At 37.7% G+C, this 20,129-nt stretch overlaps 1 protein-coding gene across 1 annotated transcript in view; it reads right to left on the bottom strand.

Annotated features, from left to right (window-relative positions):
- Window positions 1–20,129, bottom strand: part of VWA3B (von Willebrand factor A domain containing 3B) — a 250,393-nt gene that overhangs the window by 56,345 nt on the left and 173,919 nt on the right. The window contains 2 exon segments of the mRNA XM_050755024.1: window positions 10,628–10,678; window positions 16,369–16,487. Coding sequence (XP_050610981.1) covers window positions 10,628–10,678; window positions 16,369–16,487 — 170 coding nt within the window.

The following is a 20,129-nucleotide window of genomic DNA, read 5'->3' as shown; positions in this document are numbered from 1 at the left end:
TCTGAGAAACATCTGTTGAAGCTAGTGTCAGTTGTCAGATGACAGCATGGTAGCCATACCCTCTGGCCCATCAAGACTTTGGTAGCTTACAAAGGTTAGAAATAACCATCTCTGTGAATTATGGTAGGCACTTTTCCTTATTACCTCATTAGGTTATCTGACTTTAGAGAAGTATGATACACATAAATTTTCCGCATTTTTTTCTCCGTATTTGGAGCCTAACATCTGGCAGAACCAAACATGAGCTTCAAAGAGATTTCACACAAGTATGCCTAGCAGTGACTCTGAAAAACAAAGCAAAGCAAAACAAACCCAAATATTTGCCTCAGTGCAGTAATTCTTATACTAGCTCATTTTAGCTATTTTTATCTCCTTTCCTCTTTGTGAGCCTAAATAAGTCTAAACTATTTGGCTCGGCTGTTTTGGTACATAAAGAACAGAAGCCAAACTTTCTATGGCTGATAAGCAGGCTGTGGGACTCCAGAGGAAGCTAGTGTGGTGTGATGGCCCAGGGCCTGGATTCTGTTTCCAGTCTGAGCTGCTTCTGAGTCAGACACTGCTGGAAGAGAATGGGTAGCGAGAAAGAAAACAATTAATGATTATCACTCTTATTGCTGAAAGCAGCACTTATTTCTTTAGATGTTGGGTATTGGAAGAGTACAGTCTAAACTCAGCACAACCACAGGACTCCATCCACAAACAAACTTATACCCAGAAGACAGCACAACATTCTTATTGGAATGATGTCAGCAAGATGGTGGAATAAAAATCCCGGCCCTCATTCCCCTACAGAGACACTGACTTAACAATGTATGAACCAAATTGCCTTTGCGAGAATTACAGAAACCAATGATGAGCTTGTGGCACCTTAGACAAGTACAAACCCAGGAAGAACTGTATGAAGCAGAGTAAGAAAGTTTGTTACATTTTGCCTGCCCTAACCTCTCCTCCTTCCCAAAACAATGTGATGCAACTGGAAGAAAACTCCCCAGTCCTGGCTTCTCCTTTGGAGAAGACAGTGGAATACACATTCAAAGTTCTTGTGTTTTGGGAGACTTCTCAAGAAACAGGTTTCTGTCTTGCCTGATTCAGAGTGCTGATGAGAACAGTGGTATATTTTGCATGTCAGGTTGGGACCTCTGAGAATAGAAATGGGCGCTACAGCTTGTTACAGCATTGGAGATACTGCAGTACTGCAGAGAGACACCAGGGGGAGCAAGATATTATAGGCTCCTGAAAGAAACGGGCAAACCTTTTTCACTGGGAAATTACACACACAAGCCCAAAGAAGACACATCCCCAGAAAAGGTTTCAGAGATTCCCCCACATCTCTAGCTGGGATAACTGGTGAAGCCCTTCACCTGTAAGAGGCCATTTTGTGAAAATCGGATGAGATAGCTGTTTTTTCAAATGTCATATTATCAACTAAATATCATAAGGCATACAAAATATAGGGAAAAGCACACAAAGATATGGGGAAATGGCCCAATCAAAGGAACACAATAAATCTTTAGAAATCGGTCCTAAAGAAATGGAGATACATTAATTACCTGACAAACAATTCAAAACAACAATGTTAATGATGCTCAATGAGCTAAAAGAAAATAGAGACAACAAATACAACTTAGAAAAGCGATGCATGAACAAAATGAGAATATTAACAAAGAGAGAAACTATAAAAAAGAACCAAATAGAAATTCTAAAGCTGAAGAATGTTATAACTGAATTGAAAACTTCACTAGAGGGGTTCAACAGCAGATGTGATTAAGCAGAAGAAAGAATCAGTGAACTTAAAGAATAGATTTTAAGTCATAAGTTGTTATAACAGATGAAGAATAGCATATAATGGTAAAAGGGCCAATCTGCTAAGAGGATATAACAGTTATAAATATATGTGCTCCTGGCATCAGAGCTCTCAAATGCATAAAACAAACTTTGATAGAATTGAAGAAATAGACAGCAACCCAGTATTAGCAGGAGACTTCATGCTCTGATTTCAATAAAGGACAGAACAACTATACAGAAGATCAATAATGAAACAGAGAACTTGAACAACACAGATCAATTGGGCCTAACCAACATATGGAGAACACTTCACCAAACAACAGCAGAATACACATTCTTCTCAAGTACATATGGAATATTCTCCAGAATACACTGAATGTTAGGCCACAAAACAAATATTTTAAAAAAAGAAAGTTGAAAGCAAAGTATTTTTTCTGAACAAAATGAAATGAAGCTAGAAATAATAACAAAAGGAAAACTGGAAAATCCACAAATATATAAAAATTAAGTCACATATTCTTAAACCACCAATGTGTCAAAGAAGAAATCACAAGGGAAATTGGAAGATATCTTGAGATAAATGAAGGAAAAAAAACACAACATATCAAAATGTATGAGATGCAGTGAAGGCAGTACTAAGAAGGAAGTTTATAGTGGCAAACACATTTTAAAAGGAGGAGGGTCTCAAATTAACAATTTAACTTTACTTTTCAAGGAACTAGGAAAAGAACAAATGAAAGCCCAAGTTAGTACAGGGAAGAAAATAATAAAGATTAAAAATAGAGTATAGAAAAACAATAGAAAAAATATCAATGAAAGAAAGATTGGTTTTTTTGAAAAGACCAACAAAATTGACAAGTTCTTAGCTAGACTAACCAAGAAAAAAGAGAGAAGACTCAAATAACTAAAATCAGAAACGAAACTGGAAACATTACAACTGATGACACAGAAATTAAAAGGATTATGAGACTACTATGAACAATATTATACTGACAAATTGCATAACCAAGAAGAAATGGATAAATTCCTAGAAACATACTGCCTACTAAGACTGAATCATAAATAAATAAACTGAAGAGATCTATAACTAGTAAGCAGATCAAATTAATAGTCAAAAACCTCCTAACAAATAAAAGCCCAGTACCACATGGCTTAACTGGAGAATTCTGCCAAACAATGAAATAATTAATAACAATTCTCCTCAAACCTCTTTCAAAAGATTGAAAAGGGAGAAATACTCCTAACTCATTTTATGAGACAGAAATTACACTGATACCATAACCAGACAGAGATACTACAAGGAAAAAGAAACTACAGACCAATGTCCCTGATGAACAGTGATGCAAAAATCCTCAACAAAATAGTAGCAAACTGAATTAAACAGCACATTAAAAAGATAATCACAATGAAAAAAATGGGCTTCATTCCTGGAATGCAAGGATGGTTCAACATATGAAAATTAATGTAAAATACCACATTAACAAAATGAAGGACAAACCCCACATGATTATCTCAAGTGATGCAGAAAAATCATTTGACAAAAGTCAACATCCTTTCGTGATAAAAACACTCAGCAAACTAGGAATAGAAAGAAACTACATCAACATAATGAAGCTTACAGCTACTATCGTACTTAATAATGAAAGATTGAAAGCTTTTCCTCTAAGATCAGGAATAAGGCAACAATGTCCACTCTTCTCCCTTTATTTAACATAGTACTGAAAGTCTTAGAGAAATTAGGTGAGAAAAAAAAAGGAACAACATCCAAATTAGAAAAGAAGAAGTAAAATTATCTCTGTAGAGGACATGATTTTCCGTGTAGAAAAACCCTAAAGATTCTACAAATACTGTTAGAACTAATAAATTCAGCAAACTTAAAGGATATAAAATCAACAAACAAAATCAGTTGCCTTTCTATACACTAACAATGAAAAATCAGATAAGGAATTAAGAGAATAATCCCATCTACAATAGCATCAAAAAGAATAAATTAGGAATAATTTTAAGGAAGTGAAAGATTTGTACACTGAAAACTACAAAACATTGCTGAAAGAAATTAAAGATGACACAAATAATAAAAAAGACATTTTGTGTTCATGGATTGAAAGACTTAATTGTTAAAATGTCCATACTACCCAAAGTGATGTACAATTCTATGCAATCCCTATCAAAATCCCAATGGTATTTTTTGTATAAATACAAAAATATCCTAAAATTTATATGGAATTTCAACAGATCCTGAATAGCCAAAACAATCTTGAGAAAGAACAGAGTTGGAGGCCTCATACTTCCAGATATCAAAACATATTACAAAGCTACAATAATCAAAACAGTGTACTGTCTGTAGTGTAATCAAAGCAGTGGCACTGGCCTAAAGACAGACATACTGAATACTGGAACTGAATAAAGAGTCCATAAATAAGCTCTCATGTGATCTTGTCAAGTGATTTTTGACAAAGGTGCCAAGACTACACAATGGAAAAATGACAGTCTCTCCAAGAAGTGATTCTGGGGAAACTGGCTATCCATATGCAAATGAAGTTGGACTCTTGGTTTAAAACATATATAAAAACTAACTCAAACAGATTAAATATCCAAGCCTATAAAACTCCTAGAAGAAAACAGGGATAAAGCTTCATTATACCAAATTTGGCAAGCTTTTTTGGATATGACACCAAAAGTGTAGGCAGCAAAAGCAAAAATAGACAAATGGGACTATATTAAACTTAAAAACTTTTGTGCATCAAAGAAAATAGCTGCACATCAACAGAGTGAAACAGGAACCTAAAAAATGGAAGAAAGTGTATGCAAATCATAAACCTGAGAATGGGTTAATGTCCAGGATATATAAAGAACTCCTACAACTCAACAACAACATAACCTAGTTTAAAAATGGATAAAGGGCTTGACTAGACATTTCCCTGAAGAAGACATACAAACATCCAGGAATCATGTAAAAAAATAATTAGAGAAATGCAAATCAAAACCACTATGAGATATCCTTCATATCCATTAGGATGGTCACTACAAAAACAAAAAAAAATAGAAAGTAAGTGTTGCCAAGGATGTGGAGAAGGATTCATGAAGTTCAGAAAACTTCCAGCTGGATAAACTCAAAGAGAGTCACACCAATACACATTATAATTAAACTACTGAAGGGCAAAGAGAAAATCTTGAAAGGAATAAGACAAAAGTGACTTGTCATAAATAAGGACTCTTCCATAAGATTAACAGTTGATTTCACATCATCAACTATGGAAGCCAGAAGGCAACAGGGTGATATATTTAATGTGCTGAAAAAAAAAAGAAAACATAATATCAGTCAAGAATTCTATATCTGGTAACACTATTCTTCAAAAATGAAGACAAGATTAAGACATTTCCAGATAAATAAAAGGTAAGAGAGTTTGTTACTAGTAGACCTGTCCTAAAAGGAATGCTATAAAGAGCTCTTCATGTTGAAGTGAAAGGATACAGAAGATAATTCTAAGACACATGATGAAATAAACAGGACTAGTAAAGATAACTACATAGGTAAATACAAACACTAGTATTCTTGTATGTTTGGTATGTAACTCATTTTGTTTTCTTTATTCTTTAAGAGGCAAATGCATAAAATAATAATTATAAATCAATGTTAATGGGCACACAGTGTAAATGATATAATTTGTGACAATAACTATATACAGGAGGTTGAAGCTGAATAGGAACAGTTAATGTTGGCTACTAAAACTAACTTCATATCAATTCAAACAAGATTGTTATACATGTAGGAAGTTAACTATAATTCCCATGGTAACCACTAAGAAAATAATTAAAAAGTATACAGAAAAGGAAATAAAGAGCGTAATGACCCATTAGAACAAATCAAAAATAAAAGACATAAATATTGGAGAAATTGAGAAACAAAAAATTTGACATGCAAAACAAATAGCACAATGGCAGATGTAAATTTTTCATTATCGGTAATCACTGTAAATGTCAATAGATTAAACTCACCAATTAAAACAGAAAGATTGGCAGAATGAGGAAAATAATGATCCAACTATATGCTGCTTAAAAAGAGATTCACTTTAGACCTAAACACACAAATAGGTTAAAAGTGAAAGGATGAAAAAAGATATTCCATGGAAATAGTAACCAAAGAGAGTTGGAGTGGCTATAATATTACCAGCAAAATAGATTTCTTATACATTGTTACGAGACAAAAGATAACATCATATATTGCTAAAAGTCTCAAATCATCAAGCAGATATGAAAACTAGAAACACATATGCATACTGAGCCTTAAAATGTGTGAAGTAAATATTGACAGAATCACAGGGAGGCATAGACAGTTACGTATAGTTATGTCTTGGTATCCATGGGGGATTGGTTCTAGTACCCCCTATGGAAGCCAAAATCCACAGATGCTCAAGCCTCTTAAATAAAATAGTGTCATATTTGCATATAACCTACACACATCCTTCTGTACACTTTAAATCATTTCTAGATTATTTATAATACCAAATACAATGTTAATGCTATGTAAATAGTTGTTATACTATACTTATTTTTATTTGTATTTTTATTGTTGTATTATTATTTTTCTTTTTTAAAAAATATTTTTTATGCATGGTTGGCTGAATCATGGATGCAGATCCCACATATATGGAGGGCCAACTGTGTAAAAATAGTTGGAGACTTCAACGCCTCACTTTAGATAATGGATAAAACATCTAGACAGAAAATGTATAAGAAATAGAGGACTAGAAAACACTATAAATGAACTAGACCTAACAAACATATCCAAAACACCCCATCCAGCAACATCAGAATATACATTAAGTGCACATTTAACATTTTCTGGGATAGACCATATGTTAACCATAGCAATTCTCAAGATATTTAAAAGGTCAAAATCACACAAAGTATATTTTCTACCCACAATGGAATAAAGCTAGAATAACAATGAAGGGAAAACTGGAAAAATGGAAAATGCATAGAAATTAAACACCACATTCAAACAACCAACAGTCCAAAGAAGAAATTACTAGAGAAATTAGAAAGCAATATGAGATAAATGAAAATGAAAACATAACACACCCAAACTTATGGGTGCAGCAAAGCCAGTGCTCAGAAGAAGTTTTATGACTGTAAATTCCTCATTAAAAGATAGCTCTCAAATCAACAACCTAAATTTACATCTTAAGGACCTAGAAAAAGGAGAGAAAACTAAACTGAAAGCCAGCAGAGGAAGGAAATAATAAAGAGAGCACTTAAAAACAAATTATAGAATAGAAAAACAATTGAGAGAATCGACAAAATTAAAAGCATGTTCCTTAAGAATATCAACAAAATTGACAAATCTTCAGCTAGATTGACTGAAAGGAAAAAACCACATAATTACTACTATCAGAAGTGAAAGCAGGCACATTACTAATTCAGCTTACAAAAATCAAAAGAATTATAGCGAATACTATGAATAGTTCTATGCCAAAAATAGATAATCTAGATGAAATCCGCAAATTCCTAGAAACAGATGACCAAAATGACTCAAGAAGAAATAGATAATCTCAACAGCCTCTATAACAATTAAATACTTTGCATAAGAAAACAAAATCCCCCCCCACCAACAAAGGGAAGTTAAGAAGCAGTTGCCTTCATTGATGAATTCTACCATACAATTAACAACAATACTGCTCAAACTCTTTCAAAAAATGGATGAGGGAATACTTCTTAACAGTCAACAAGAAGAGAATTACCCTGATACCAAGGCCGGACAAACATGCCAAAGAAAACTACAGACCATTTTCTTTATAAATATGGACATAAATATTCTTAATAAAATACTAGCAAAAGACCATTTTCTTTATAAATATGGACATAAATATTCTTAATAAAACACTAGCAAATCAAATCCAACAGAACATTAAAAGGATTATACACCATGACTAAGTAGGATTTATGCCAGAAATGCAGGAGTGGTTCAACTTAAGAAAATCAAATGATTTAATACATCACATTAGTAGAGCAAAGGGAAAAAAACATGATCATCTCAATATATACAGAAAAAGCACCTGACAAAATTTAACACACACTTTTCATGATAAAAACAATCAGAAAACTAGGAATACAGGGAATTTCCTTGTTTTCTCACTGGTATCAGGAACAAGACAAGCATGTCCCCTATCACCACTGCCATTCAATGTTGTTCTAGAAGTACTAGCTAGATCAATTAGGTAAGAAAAAGAAACAAAAGGCATCCAAATTAGAAAGAAAGAAGTAAAATTATTTCTACTTGCAGATGACATGTTTCTATATATAGAAAACTCCATAGATTCCACACAAAGCCACTAGTATCAATAAATTCAACAAAGTCGCAAGGTACGAGGTCAAATACAAAATTCAGCTGTTTTTATGTACCAGCAATGAACAATCTGAAAATGACGTTAAGAAAACAATCCCATTTATAATAGCACCCAAAAGAACAAAATAACAGAGGATGTGAAAGGCATGTATACTGAAAACTATATAACATTGCTGAAGGAATTAAACACCCACTAAATAAATGGAAAGACATCCTATGTTCATTGATTGGAAGACAATATTGTTAAAATGGTAATACTCTTCAAAGCAATCTTTAGATTAAATATAATGCCTATAAAAATTCCAATTTTTTTTTTCAGAAACAGAAAAGCCAATCCTCAAATTTATACAAAACTTCAAGGGGCCCTGAATAGCCCAAACAATTTTGAAATAGAAGAACAAAGTTGAAGGACTCATACTTCCTAATTTCAAAACTTAATACAAATCTACAGTAATTAAAACAGTGTCAACTTGCATAAAGATAGTCATATACAGACCAGTGGAATAGAGAGTCCAGAAATAAACCCAAACATTTATGATCAGATGACTTTCGACAAGAGTGCCAAAACCATTCAAAGGGAAAGATATATTCTCTTAAATAAATAGTGCTGGATAAACTGGATATTTACATGAAGAAGAATGAAGCTGGAACCCTACTTCACGCCAGATAGAAAAATTCACTCAAAAATGGATCAAAAGCCCAGATGTAAGACCTAAAACTATACACGTATTAGAAGAAAACAAAAGGATAAATGCTCATGACTTTGTATTTGGCAATGGATTCCTAGATTTGACACCAGAAACACAAACAAAAGAAAAAAAAGATGCATTCACTTCCTAAAACTTCTGGACATCAAGGACATCATGAAGAATGTGAAAAGATAACCCATAGCATGGGAGAAAATACTGGCAAATCAGATATCTGATAATGACTTCATCCTCAGAAGTTATACAACAAAAACACAACCCAATTTGAAAATGGACAAAGAACTTGAATAAACATTTCTCCAGAGAAGATATACAAATGGACAACAAGCACATGAAAGATTTTTAACGTCATTGGTCATTAAGAAAATGTGTATCAAAACCACAATAGAATAGCCTTTCACACCCATGAGGATGACTTAAAAAAAAAAAAAAAGGAAAATGTCAAGTATTCGTGAGGATGTGGAGCAATAAGAACCTACCACATGATCCAGCCATCTCATTACTGGACAGTTATCCAAAGATAGTAAATCAGTATGTATCATAGGGACACCTGCACCCTCATGTTTATTGCAGCAAGATATGAATCAACCTAAGTGTCCATCAATGGATGGATGGATCAAGAAAATGTGGTATATATACACAGTGGAATACTATTCAGCCAAAAAAGGAACACAATCCTATCATTTGCAGCAACGTGGATGGAACTGGAGGTCATGACATTAAGTGAGATAAGCCGGGCATGGAAAGACAAATAGTTCTCACCCATCTGTAGGAGCCAAAAAAAAAAAAAAAAAAAAAGTTGATCTTATGGAGGCAGAAAATAGAATCATAGTTACCAGAGGCAGGGAAGAGTGTGTGTGGTGGCGGGGGAGATGAAGAGAGGTTGGTTGATGAATACAAACATACAGTTAGGTAGAAGGAAGAAGTTGTAGCACTTGATGACACAGTGGGGTGACCAGAGTTAACAATAATTTATCGCATATTTCAAAATAGCTGAAAGAAACAACTTAAAACGTTCCCAACACAAAGGGATAATAAATGTTTGAGGTAATAGCCTAAACACCCTGATTTGATCATTACATGTGTGCAAGTGTCAAAATATCACATGTACCCCAAAATATTTACAATTATTATAGGTCAATAAAAATAGATATGTTTTAAAAGTGGCATAGCCACTGTGGAAAACAGTTTGGTGGTTCCTCAAAAAGCTAAGCATAGAATTACCATGTGACAAGTAAATTCACTGCTAGGTGTATACCCAAGAGAAATGAAAACATATGTCCACAAAGAAACTTCTACACAGATGCATATGGCAATATTACTCATGACAGCAAAAAAACAGAAACCACTCAAATGCCCGTCAGTGGAAGAATGGGCAGACCAACGTGATGTACATATACACATGTAGTACTGATAGCTGGGTGGACCTTGAAAACATAAGGTTTTTCCATTAACTAAGTAAAAGCTGCCAGACACAAAAAGTCACATGCTGTATGATTCCCTTCATATGACATATCCAGAGTAGCCAAAATCAGAGACGGGAAACAGACTCGTGGTAACCCGGAAAAGGGGGAGACAGGAATGGGGAGTGACAAATTTATGGGTACAAAGTGTTTTTCTGGGGAAATGAAAAAGTTTTGAAACTAGAAAAAGGTAGTGGTTTGCAGAATAGTTTGAATATTTTAAACACCTCTGGGTTGTACACTTTAAAATGGTTAATTTTAGGTTACGTGAATTTCACCAAAAAAAAAAAAAAAAAAAGTGAGGAGGGAATGGAATGGCTTACTTTTCTTTTTCCTCTTGAGATAATGCTCGCCAAACAATTTTATTCAAGCGCCTGTTAAAAAAAAAAAAGTCAACAATAATTTAGTAGCAATACTTCATTTCATGGCAAAAGGCTGACCCCAGGCACTGTAGTGGGAGCCCATCTAAGCATCATCTCCACTGAGCCAGGCCACTGTCAGGTGCTTAAAGACACTGGATGTGTCACCTCAGCACCACTGCAGCAGCCTCATGGTTTTGTGGCAATCGTGTCAAATATTAAAGGAGGGCTCAGTCCCCAGCTCAGTCAGGTAAAACTCAGACTGAGTAAAGGCAATTGACAAACTGGTCTTCGTTCTCTCTGTTTTAAACCGTTTCTAAACACCCACCGTTTTTCTTCTTATGGAAACGTAACTGGGTTCTTTAGTTCACTTTCTGTAGACACTCTTCCGCCTGGATTCTCAGATCAAAAGAGGTTAACAGGGTCATAAACAATAGGACTGGACACACTTTAGAGATCAAGCGGCCTGGTGGCCTTGTTTTCCAAATGAGGCTGCCGGGAGGGGCAGCTGGATGAAGCACCTTGCTCACCCACAGCTGCTGGCTGGCGGTGCTGAGACTGATCACGTTTTCAGAGGGAAGCTGTCGACCTGAGAGCAAAGAAGGAGGTTGGAGCTAGTGGTTCCTACAGGGTAGCTATAGCTGCTCTTTCGGCTACTAATCAGTGTTGCTTCTTCAGAGTCCCAGTCCAGTTCTGTGTCATTGTGTCAGGACATCATCACCCGAAAGCAGGCTTTCTGAGCTGCAGGGCACAGAACACTGGCTCCGGGGGTTGTGAGCTGATGTTCCATTAAAAAATACTGCCTCGGCCGGGCACAGTGGCTCACGCCTGTAATCCCAGCACTTTGGGAGGCCGAGACGGGCGGATCAGCTGAGGTCAGGAGTTCGAGACCAGCCTGGCCAACATGGTGAAACCCTGTCGCTACTGAAAAAAAAAAAATACAAAAATTAGCTGGGCATGGTGGCGGCCGACTGTACTCCCAGCTACTCTGGAGGCTGAGGCAGGAGAATAGCTTGAACCCAGGAGGCGGAGGTTGCAGTGAGCCGAGGTCACGCCACTGCACTCCAGCCTGGGTGACGGAGCGAGATTCCGTCTCAAAAAAACCAAAAAACAAAAACCAAAAACACTGCTTCCATACAACAAGGTAGGAGAATGCTGCTGCTCTTCAGGAGGCATTCTTCTAACCACCAGACCCAGCGTCGGCGGGACAGGGCTCAGAGGACACATTTCGGGTGGCCGCATTCTCCTGTCCTGCCCTCCCATCGTGAGCCTGGTGAGAACACAGAAAGGGCGTCTGCATGGTGGTGAAGAGGGTGGACTCCGGAGCCACAATGCCAGGGCCCAAAGCTCAGTCAGCTGCTTCTCCTCCTTGCCGTGAGGCTTGGGGCCAGTGCCCAACTTCTCGGTAAACAGGGGATAGTAATAGTACCGCTCCACTCCTAGTGTCACCATGGGGACCTGAGCTAGTGTGTACACAGCACATAAATTGTGTCTGATCCAGGTAAGTGTGCTGTAAGTGACAGAAAAAGAGTCGGGAAGAGGGAAATAAGCCAGCTCAGTGCTCCTGTCTCACTTGAGAAGTTTTGTTCTTTGGGGCCTATTTGGAAATTGGCTTTCTTGAGTCATGTGATTCAGGTAATAATGATTAAGGCTTCCAAGACTGGTTAAAAGGATTTATAGTATCCATTTTAGGTATTGTGTGTGTGTGTGCTTTTCTGAAAAACAAACAAACAAAAACCCCATTCACAATCCCCTTAAATGTAAATGTTGAGAGTGGAGGCAGTGTGGTGGGGAGGCTGGGAGTGTGGGTAAGGGCTCTGGGGTCAAACCTTGGTGGCCTCACTTTGCTGCTGTGTGATCCTGTGCTACATAGCTTTGGAAACTGTTTTCTCATTGATAACACAAGGCTAACACCACCTGTCCTTGGAATCCTTGAGAGGATTAAGAGAGATGCGTATATACAGTGACCGGAATAGCTCAATGTTTATTCCCTCCAGATTCTGAAAAGCAAGGCTTAGAAATGCTGAGTCATCACTGGTAAATGTGTCCAGTTTGCTAGCACAGGTGTCTAATTTTAATTCACTTCTTTAGAACATATTTTTCCAGGAACACATTTTTATAGCCTTTGTTACCATTGCCCTGTTTTCCATCTTCGCTAAAATACTTCAATGGCTCGACTGAGCAGGGAGGCCCCTGCAGGGAAGCCAGTCGGAACGTGGGCTGCGGGAGTCCCTGTGGGGTTTGGGCCGGGCACTGGACCTGAGGGCCTCTCCGCGGCTGGTGCAGCCCGGCGATTCAGGGATTTTACTAACAACGGTTTCCCTCTTCGTTTTTTGTAGGAGAGTGAAATCTGGCTGAGGGATTGCATTCACCAGCTTTCTGTATCTCTAATTCTCAAATCGGCTTGTGCCAAGAGTTGACTCATTTGCAAAGCAACTTGTAACTAGTGACACTTCAGAAGGCTGAGGAGCAGCCGGCCCAGCAAATCGGAGACGGTAAGGAGAGGTTTCTAAGCATGGTCCCTGAGCCAGGCTAGAACGGATGCTGCTTCTGTGATCTGAGAGCTGTGACCTTGGCCTTAGACTTTCCATGAAAGTAAGCAGCAGAAAAATCACTCCAGAATCCAGCCAGCCCTGGCAATATCCACTCAAAGCTTATACTCAGACACACAAAGCCAAACTTGCCGCCTGGATTCTTACAATGAGACGAAAGGACTCCATGCATGGGCACTTAGTGTGACCCCCAATAATAAGTTTGTGTCATTATTTTGACCAAAGGACTGTGAGCTTTCCATTTGCCTGGCCATCCCTAAACAGATGGATTTATGATGACACGAAGGTTGTTTTGAAAGTTACATGTTGCTTATCTTTGCTGGGAAACTCCTTAGAAATGTTATATTGGGGATGGGGGTGGTAAATGTGTCATTAATTACTTTTCATATTCTGAATATCTTGAGAAAAGTGAAGCAAAATGGAAAAAGAAATTGACATTTGTTCACTAGTGAATGCAAATGACCAGGAAATTTGGTTCTGTATAATATTCATGTTACTATTAATATTATTAAATAACAATGTTAAATAATTTACTTGATACCAACATCAAATTAGTGATACCAAATAACAATTCAATCAATAACTTAATTATTAAATATCAATCATGTTAAAATTGTTATTAATAATTTGAAGTTAATATAATTAATAACAATATAGTGACAATATTTCTCTAGAGGGTACTAAAAGGCTTTTCCAGATTCACATTCACTCACTGAAAGTAAGAAGGAAGACAAATGACTATGTTTGTTTTGGTTTTGCTGCTAAGAAAAGAGGCCTCTCTTTTGCCTGGGAAGGGGGTCCCTGACCTTTCCTGAAATTCTTGGGAAAAGGTCATTGCAGTGGGAAGAACCAGATGACGATTTCACTCCGTGCACCTATGGTTATTTTAGCATCAGCAGAGTCAGGAGCGAAGGGGGAAGTAATGAACATCAGTTCCTCTTTATATATGATTTACGTAATCCTCACAACAGGCCTGTGAGATAGATGCTGTGAACAAGGAATCTGAGGCCCAGGACTGTCACACGCTGGAACACAGCTGCTGTCAGAACCAAGCAGGAAACCCCCGTGAACCGTCTGACCGCACGGCTCTCTCTCTCTCGTGGCCCTGCATCAGGCTTTCACAGGCCGGGTAATTATAGGACTCAAATATTTGAATTATTCAAGCAAACGACATTAGAATGTAAATGGTATTGTTATACTGCATTTTGAATGATTGAGTTTGAAGAATTGAATTACATAAAATTTGAATTAAATTTGAATAGTCATATACATACGGACACCTGCTAGGAATAGGGGATACAGGACGAGGCAAGGCTGGCTGAGCCCTGGTCTTGGGAGCTGACATCCCAGAGGGCAGAGATGGTCACCAAGCCACCACCCCTGCAGAAGCTGTGAGTGCTCTGAGGGCCACATGCAGGGTGGGCGCGGAGAGGAGCTCCCGAGAGGCGTCTCTGAGGAGGGTCATCGGTGCTGAGGCGCGAAAGGATGAAAGACCCAGCTGGGGACAGCAGCGTAACGGGAGAGGAGCCGAGCTGGGAGGCAAGGCCTGTCTGGAAGTCTCCGAACCACAGGGAAGGGTGAACCTTGAATAGCCCATCCTGCTTCCCAAAGGAACACTAGTCCTTGGTTCTTCTTTCCTCTCAGGTAAAGATTCAGAAATACTGAGGAGTCCACGGAGGCTGCTGAGGAGCCTGGTAAGGCGGCCTCCACTCTCGGGTGAGGGCGGTGATGGAGGCTCACGTTAAAGGGGGTTTGGAGAGGCCTGGGATGGGCACAGTGGGGCGAGGCCTGCCACTGGAATGATCCTTCATGAGGCAGGATCAGGCCTTATATTTGTTCGACTGAGCACATACCAGACATACTGCAAAACGACAGCAGACCAACACATGCTGGCCTGGGCCAATCGTTAACTTCCCTGAGCTTTATTTCATCTGCCCACGTGGTGGCAAATGACAACCCTACTGCACAGCTCCCAGAACCGAGGACAGGCTGGCCTGAAGAAGCCGAACGCTCGGAGTTTAAGTTTGTGCACCCAGGATTAATTAAAGGCTGGGGACCGGGGAGAGAGGTGATTACAGCATGGACAAGGACCAGCCTGTGAGCAGAGTCTCCTGTCTCAGCAAGGACACACAGGCGATTGTCACTGTCGTCAACTTGATCATCATCTTGAACTTGATAAAAGTAATTTTAAAATTAAAAAAAAAAACCTGTTATTTCCATTATCTCATTACTGTCAAGTTTTATTAGTCACTTTATAGAATGTTAGATGCCAAAATAATCAGATGCATTCTGCTAAAAGGAAAACTTTACAGATCTCATGGAAACATGAGATTTTTATGGATTTTGGAAAGGGAAGACGGTTTCTTTAAAACCTTGTTGAAGATATTCAGGTAAAGTACTTGATGCAGTGCCTAGCATGTAGGAAGCCCCTACATTAGCTGCTGCCACTGTTGTTTATATTCCTTACGAGCAATTTTTTTAGACGAGGTCTCACTCTATCACCCAGGCTGGAGTGCAGTGGTGCAATCACAGTTCACTGCAGCCTGCAACTCCTGGGCTCGAGCAATCCTCCCCTCTCAGCCTCCCAAGTAGCTGGGACTACAGGTGTGCACCGCCACACCCAGCCTATATTTATTTATTTATTTATTTATTTTTCATCACAGAATCATATTTTTATTTTTGTGTGTACACAGTAGGTGTATATATTTGTGGGTGACATGAAATATTTTGATACAGGCATACAATATATAATAATCACATCAGGGTAAATGGGGTATCCATCACCTCAAGCATTTATCCTTTCTTTGTGTTACAAATACTCCAATTATACTCTTCTAATTATTTTTAAATGTACAATAAATTATTGTTGATTACAATCACCCTGTTGTGATGTCATTTTTTAAATTTTTTGTAGAGAAAAGGTCTCCCTATTGTTGCCCAGTCGGTCTCAAACTCCTGACCTCAAGCTGGCCTCCTGCCTCAGTCTCCCAAAGTGCTGGGATTACAGGCATGAACTACCACACCCATCCTGAACAATTTTTAAATAGCTGCTTCATTAAAAAAAAAAAAAAAACTGAACTAAAACAAGAGAAGTCTCCTCTTCCATAAAATAAATTCCACATCCATTAAAGAGCAGCCAAGAGTAATACTCACTTTTCATAGGTTTGAATTGCCTGTTCCACTTTTTGCTTGTAGATATTGAGTTTGGCTCCTTGGGGGTTAATTAATGTCATCTTATTTGTGTCGTTGCACACATGTGCCAGAGGGAACACCTACATGTCAATGGCAAATGAAAGGAAAGTGTCACTTGATAGGTTAACGCGTGCCTTCGAAAATATATCTACATAGCTGTACAATATGTTTTCTCTGACTATAAAGTCAATATATGATAAGTGTAGACCATTAGGAAACACAGTAAATCACAGAGAAAAAGAATCAGAGATGTCATTGCTAACCTTTACCTTTCAATGTTTAAAACTATATATTTTAGAAATCACCACTACCACCACATACACACATGCACACACACACACACACACACACACACACACACACACACACACCCCCCAAACAACAACCAAAAGTTTTCAGGAAACTTTAATCAGAATGGAGTTTCGCTCTTGTAGCCCAGGCTGGAGTGCAATGGTGTGATCTCTGATAAGAGATTCTTATACATGTCAAAGAATGCTTAGTGATCAATAAATGAGGCTTCTTTTTGAGTTCTTTCTCTCTGCACCTGGTACTTACTTCTGGGTTTTGGGATATCTTTGGTTTCACGCCATGCAGCTCCGGTGGGGAAAGATGGAAAATGTATTGGTTTGGTGGAACTTCAAATTCTGGTCTCCTTCCCCAATTTTGGGGGGACCCTTTCAATTTCAAAGTTCACTGTTAGCTTCTCCACGTATTCTAGCCAAGATTTTCAGTTGTATTCAAAGGGAGAAACAGGGTGACGGATGCTTCCCTTATCTTCTCTAGAACTGAAACCCTCCTTCAACCGTTTTTCCAAACTCCTCTTTAATCTTAATAGTAACTGTAACTTTATGTTTACCTGTCTGCATATTACCTACCTCTCTCTATCAGAATGTAGGTTCCATAAGACAAGAAATTCTGTGTGGTTCAATTCTGGATCCCTATCACTTAGAATAGTACCTGGCACACAGTGCGCCCTCAACAAATGTTTGTTGATAAAGGAATAAATGCATGTTCCCAAAAGGTATATTCCATATATTAATATTTTTTAAAAATGCAAAAAAGCCTAACAGGAAAATGCCAAGCTATACTATCATGGCTTCAAAATGATTCCACCCGTGAGGAGCACGTGGGCATTTCAGAAACGTGGGGAACTATTTTTAAGAAGTAAATTTTAAATTTTAATCGAGGTGACACAGTTTATGCTTTTATGTTTCCCCTTGCCTCCAAAATGATACAATGATGTTATTGTTGTTGCTATGTTTAAGAAAATAATACAAAGAAGGAAGGAAGGAAGGAGAGAAAGAAAGAAAAAGAAAGAAAGAAAGAAGGAAGAAGAAAGAAAGAAAGAAAGAAAGAAGAAAGAAAACAAAAGAAAGAAAAGGACACATGCCGATAGATTTCTAGAGACAAAAAGCTGAGCAGAAATGTAAACATATGGGCAGGGCTGAAGCTGGGGGCTTGGTAAGCTGTGCGTCCAAAGATGGCAGGGCAGTGGGAGTTTAACTTCTGGAAAGCTAGTGGGACTAGGAGTGTTCTGAAAAGCAAAGGCCTATGTCAGGCTCAATGCCTGACGTCAGCACTGGTATGAGGGTCTCTCACCCCTGAAAGAAGGTCCTGCCTAGCGAGAGAGGACACTGATGTAGCCTCACAATGAAGACCTAAATCAAGGCACTCTTTGAATCTGTGATATCTACAACATCACCATGGAACAAGAGCTGTAAACGCCTATGAGGGTTGGGGAATGGATCAAGCGGATAGATTTAGGCAACTGCCAAATAGAACAAGAAAGAGAAAAGGCAGATTTTTAAAGAATCTTGTGAAAATGAGCCAACATACTAGAATTCCCAAGTACACACCAAAAAATGCCAAAATCATAGATGAGCAAATTAACAATCAGAATGTCAATTCACATGATAATAAATTAATTTTATGAACCCTCTAACAATGACTTTAAATTAATTATGATTAAAATTGTTTATTTATTATTAGGTTGTTCAAAGATGTTACAGCCATATAAAAGTACAAAAAAACTTACTAAAGTGCCATAAGAAGAAATGGATGGGAAAAAAAAAACAAGAAAAAAAATTTATCTTGGAAGAAAAGACGTAGTAATTGAAACAAAAATAATCTTAATAGAATAAATTCTAGGCTAGACAAAATTTTAAAAAAGAACTGGTGAACTGGGTGATAGATAATACTGAAGACTTTCCCCAGAATATAGCACAGAGAGACAAAAATAATATAGTTAACTAGTTGATGATTGAGAAACTTCAATATATATTAATAGACATTTTAAAAGAATAGAATAGAAGGATGGTTAGATAATCAGCATTTGAAACCACAATAGCTGAGTTTTCTAGAGTTTAATAAAAGAAATAAGTCCTCAGATCAAAAATCAGCCCACAACAAAAGACTAAAAATAAATCCAAACATAGACATATCATCATAAGACTGCAACATACTGAATCTAAAAGAAAATCTTAAAAGCAACTCAAACAAAACAGACTGTATAAAGGAGTAGTATATATATCAGATAATAGATATGTGAAAAGAATATCTTTATTTCCTAAGGGGAATTTACAGTTAACAGAGACCTTTATATCCAGCTAAACTATCATTCAACAGTGAAGAGAAAACTAAAGGTGCTTTTTAGATATAAAGAGACATATAGCTGAAACTGTTAAAAAATTTAACTCTTGAAAGTTGAAAAAGATTACTGTATATGTTCTAAAGGCAAAAGTGAAACTCTAAATCACAGTGATAAGATTTTTGGGGGAAAGGTTTTTAATGACTAATTAAAAGGTACTAAAATCCCCCATTGTGTTTGGGAGGAGAATAAAAATACAGAATACCTTGAGACTCAGTTAAAAAAATTGTTGGCCAGGTGCAGTGGCTCATGCCTGTAATCCCAGCACTTTGGGAGGCCGAGGCAGGTGGATCACTTGAGGTCAGGAGTTCAAGACCAGCCTGGCCAACGTGGTGAAACCCTGTCTCTACTAAAAATACAAAAATTAGCTGGGGGAGGTGGCAGGTGCCTGTAATCCAAGCTACATGGGAGGCTGAGGCAGGAGAATCACTTAAACCCAGGAGGTGGAGGTTTCAGTGAGCCAAGATCACACCACTGCACTCCAGCCTGGGTGACAGTGCAAGACTCTGTTTCAAAAAAAAAAAAAAAAATTGTTGTGTACATTAAAACTTTTTAAATGATCACTAAAGGAATAAAAATACAATCTACTGTTTGCACACAAGCTGTCGGGGGGCAGGGAAGAGGGAATATAGACAGCTTTATCCAACAAAAGGCAGGAAAGAAGAAAACTGACATTTAACAGAAAGCATAAAAAATAAGAGGTTAAAAAAAGTTCAAATATATTCGTATTTACAAAAAATGGTATTGCACTTAATGGAAAAATAGAGGAGGAAAAATAAATCAAGATAGGTAAAATCTCAAAAACATAATGTTAAAACAAATAGTAAGTTTCATAATGGTGCTTCCAATGTAATACCATTTCTATAAAGTTTTAAACCTGTAGGGCAATGTTTTAGTGCTTTTGTATTAGGAATATTAAAATAGGCTGGGCGCGGCGGCTCACCCCTGTAATCCCAGCACTTTGGGAGACCAAGGCGGGCGGATCACCTGAGGTCAGGAGTTTGAGACCCACCTGGCCAACACGGTGAAACCCTGTCTCTACTAAAAGTACAAAAAAAAATTAGCCAGGCATGGT

The sequence above is a fragment of the Macaca thibetana genome, chromosome 13, assembly GCF_024542745.1.
Source record: "Macaca thibetana thibetana isolate TM-01 chromosome 13, ASM2454274v1, whole genome shotgun sequence".
In the NCBI taxonomy this organism is placed as follows: Eukaryota; Metazoa; Chordata; class Mammalia; order Primates; family Cercopithecidae; genus Macaca; species Macaca thibetana.
Note: the sequence above shows the minus strand (reverse complement) of the source record. Positions and strands in the feature narration are given on the sequence as shown.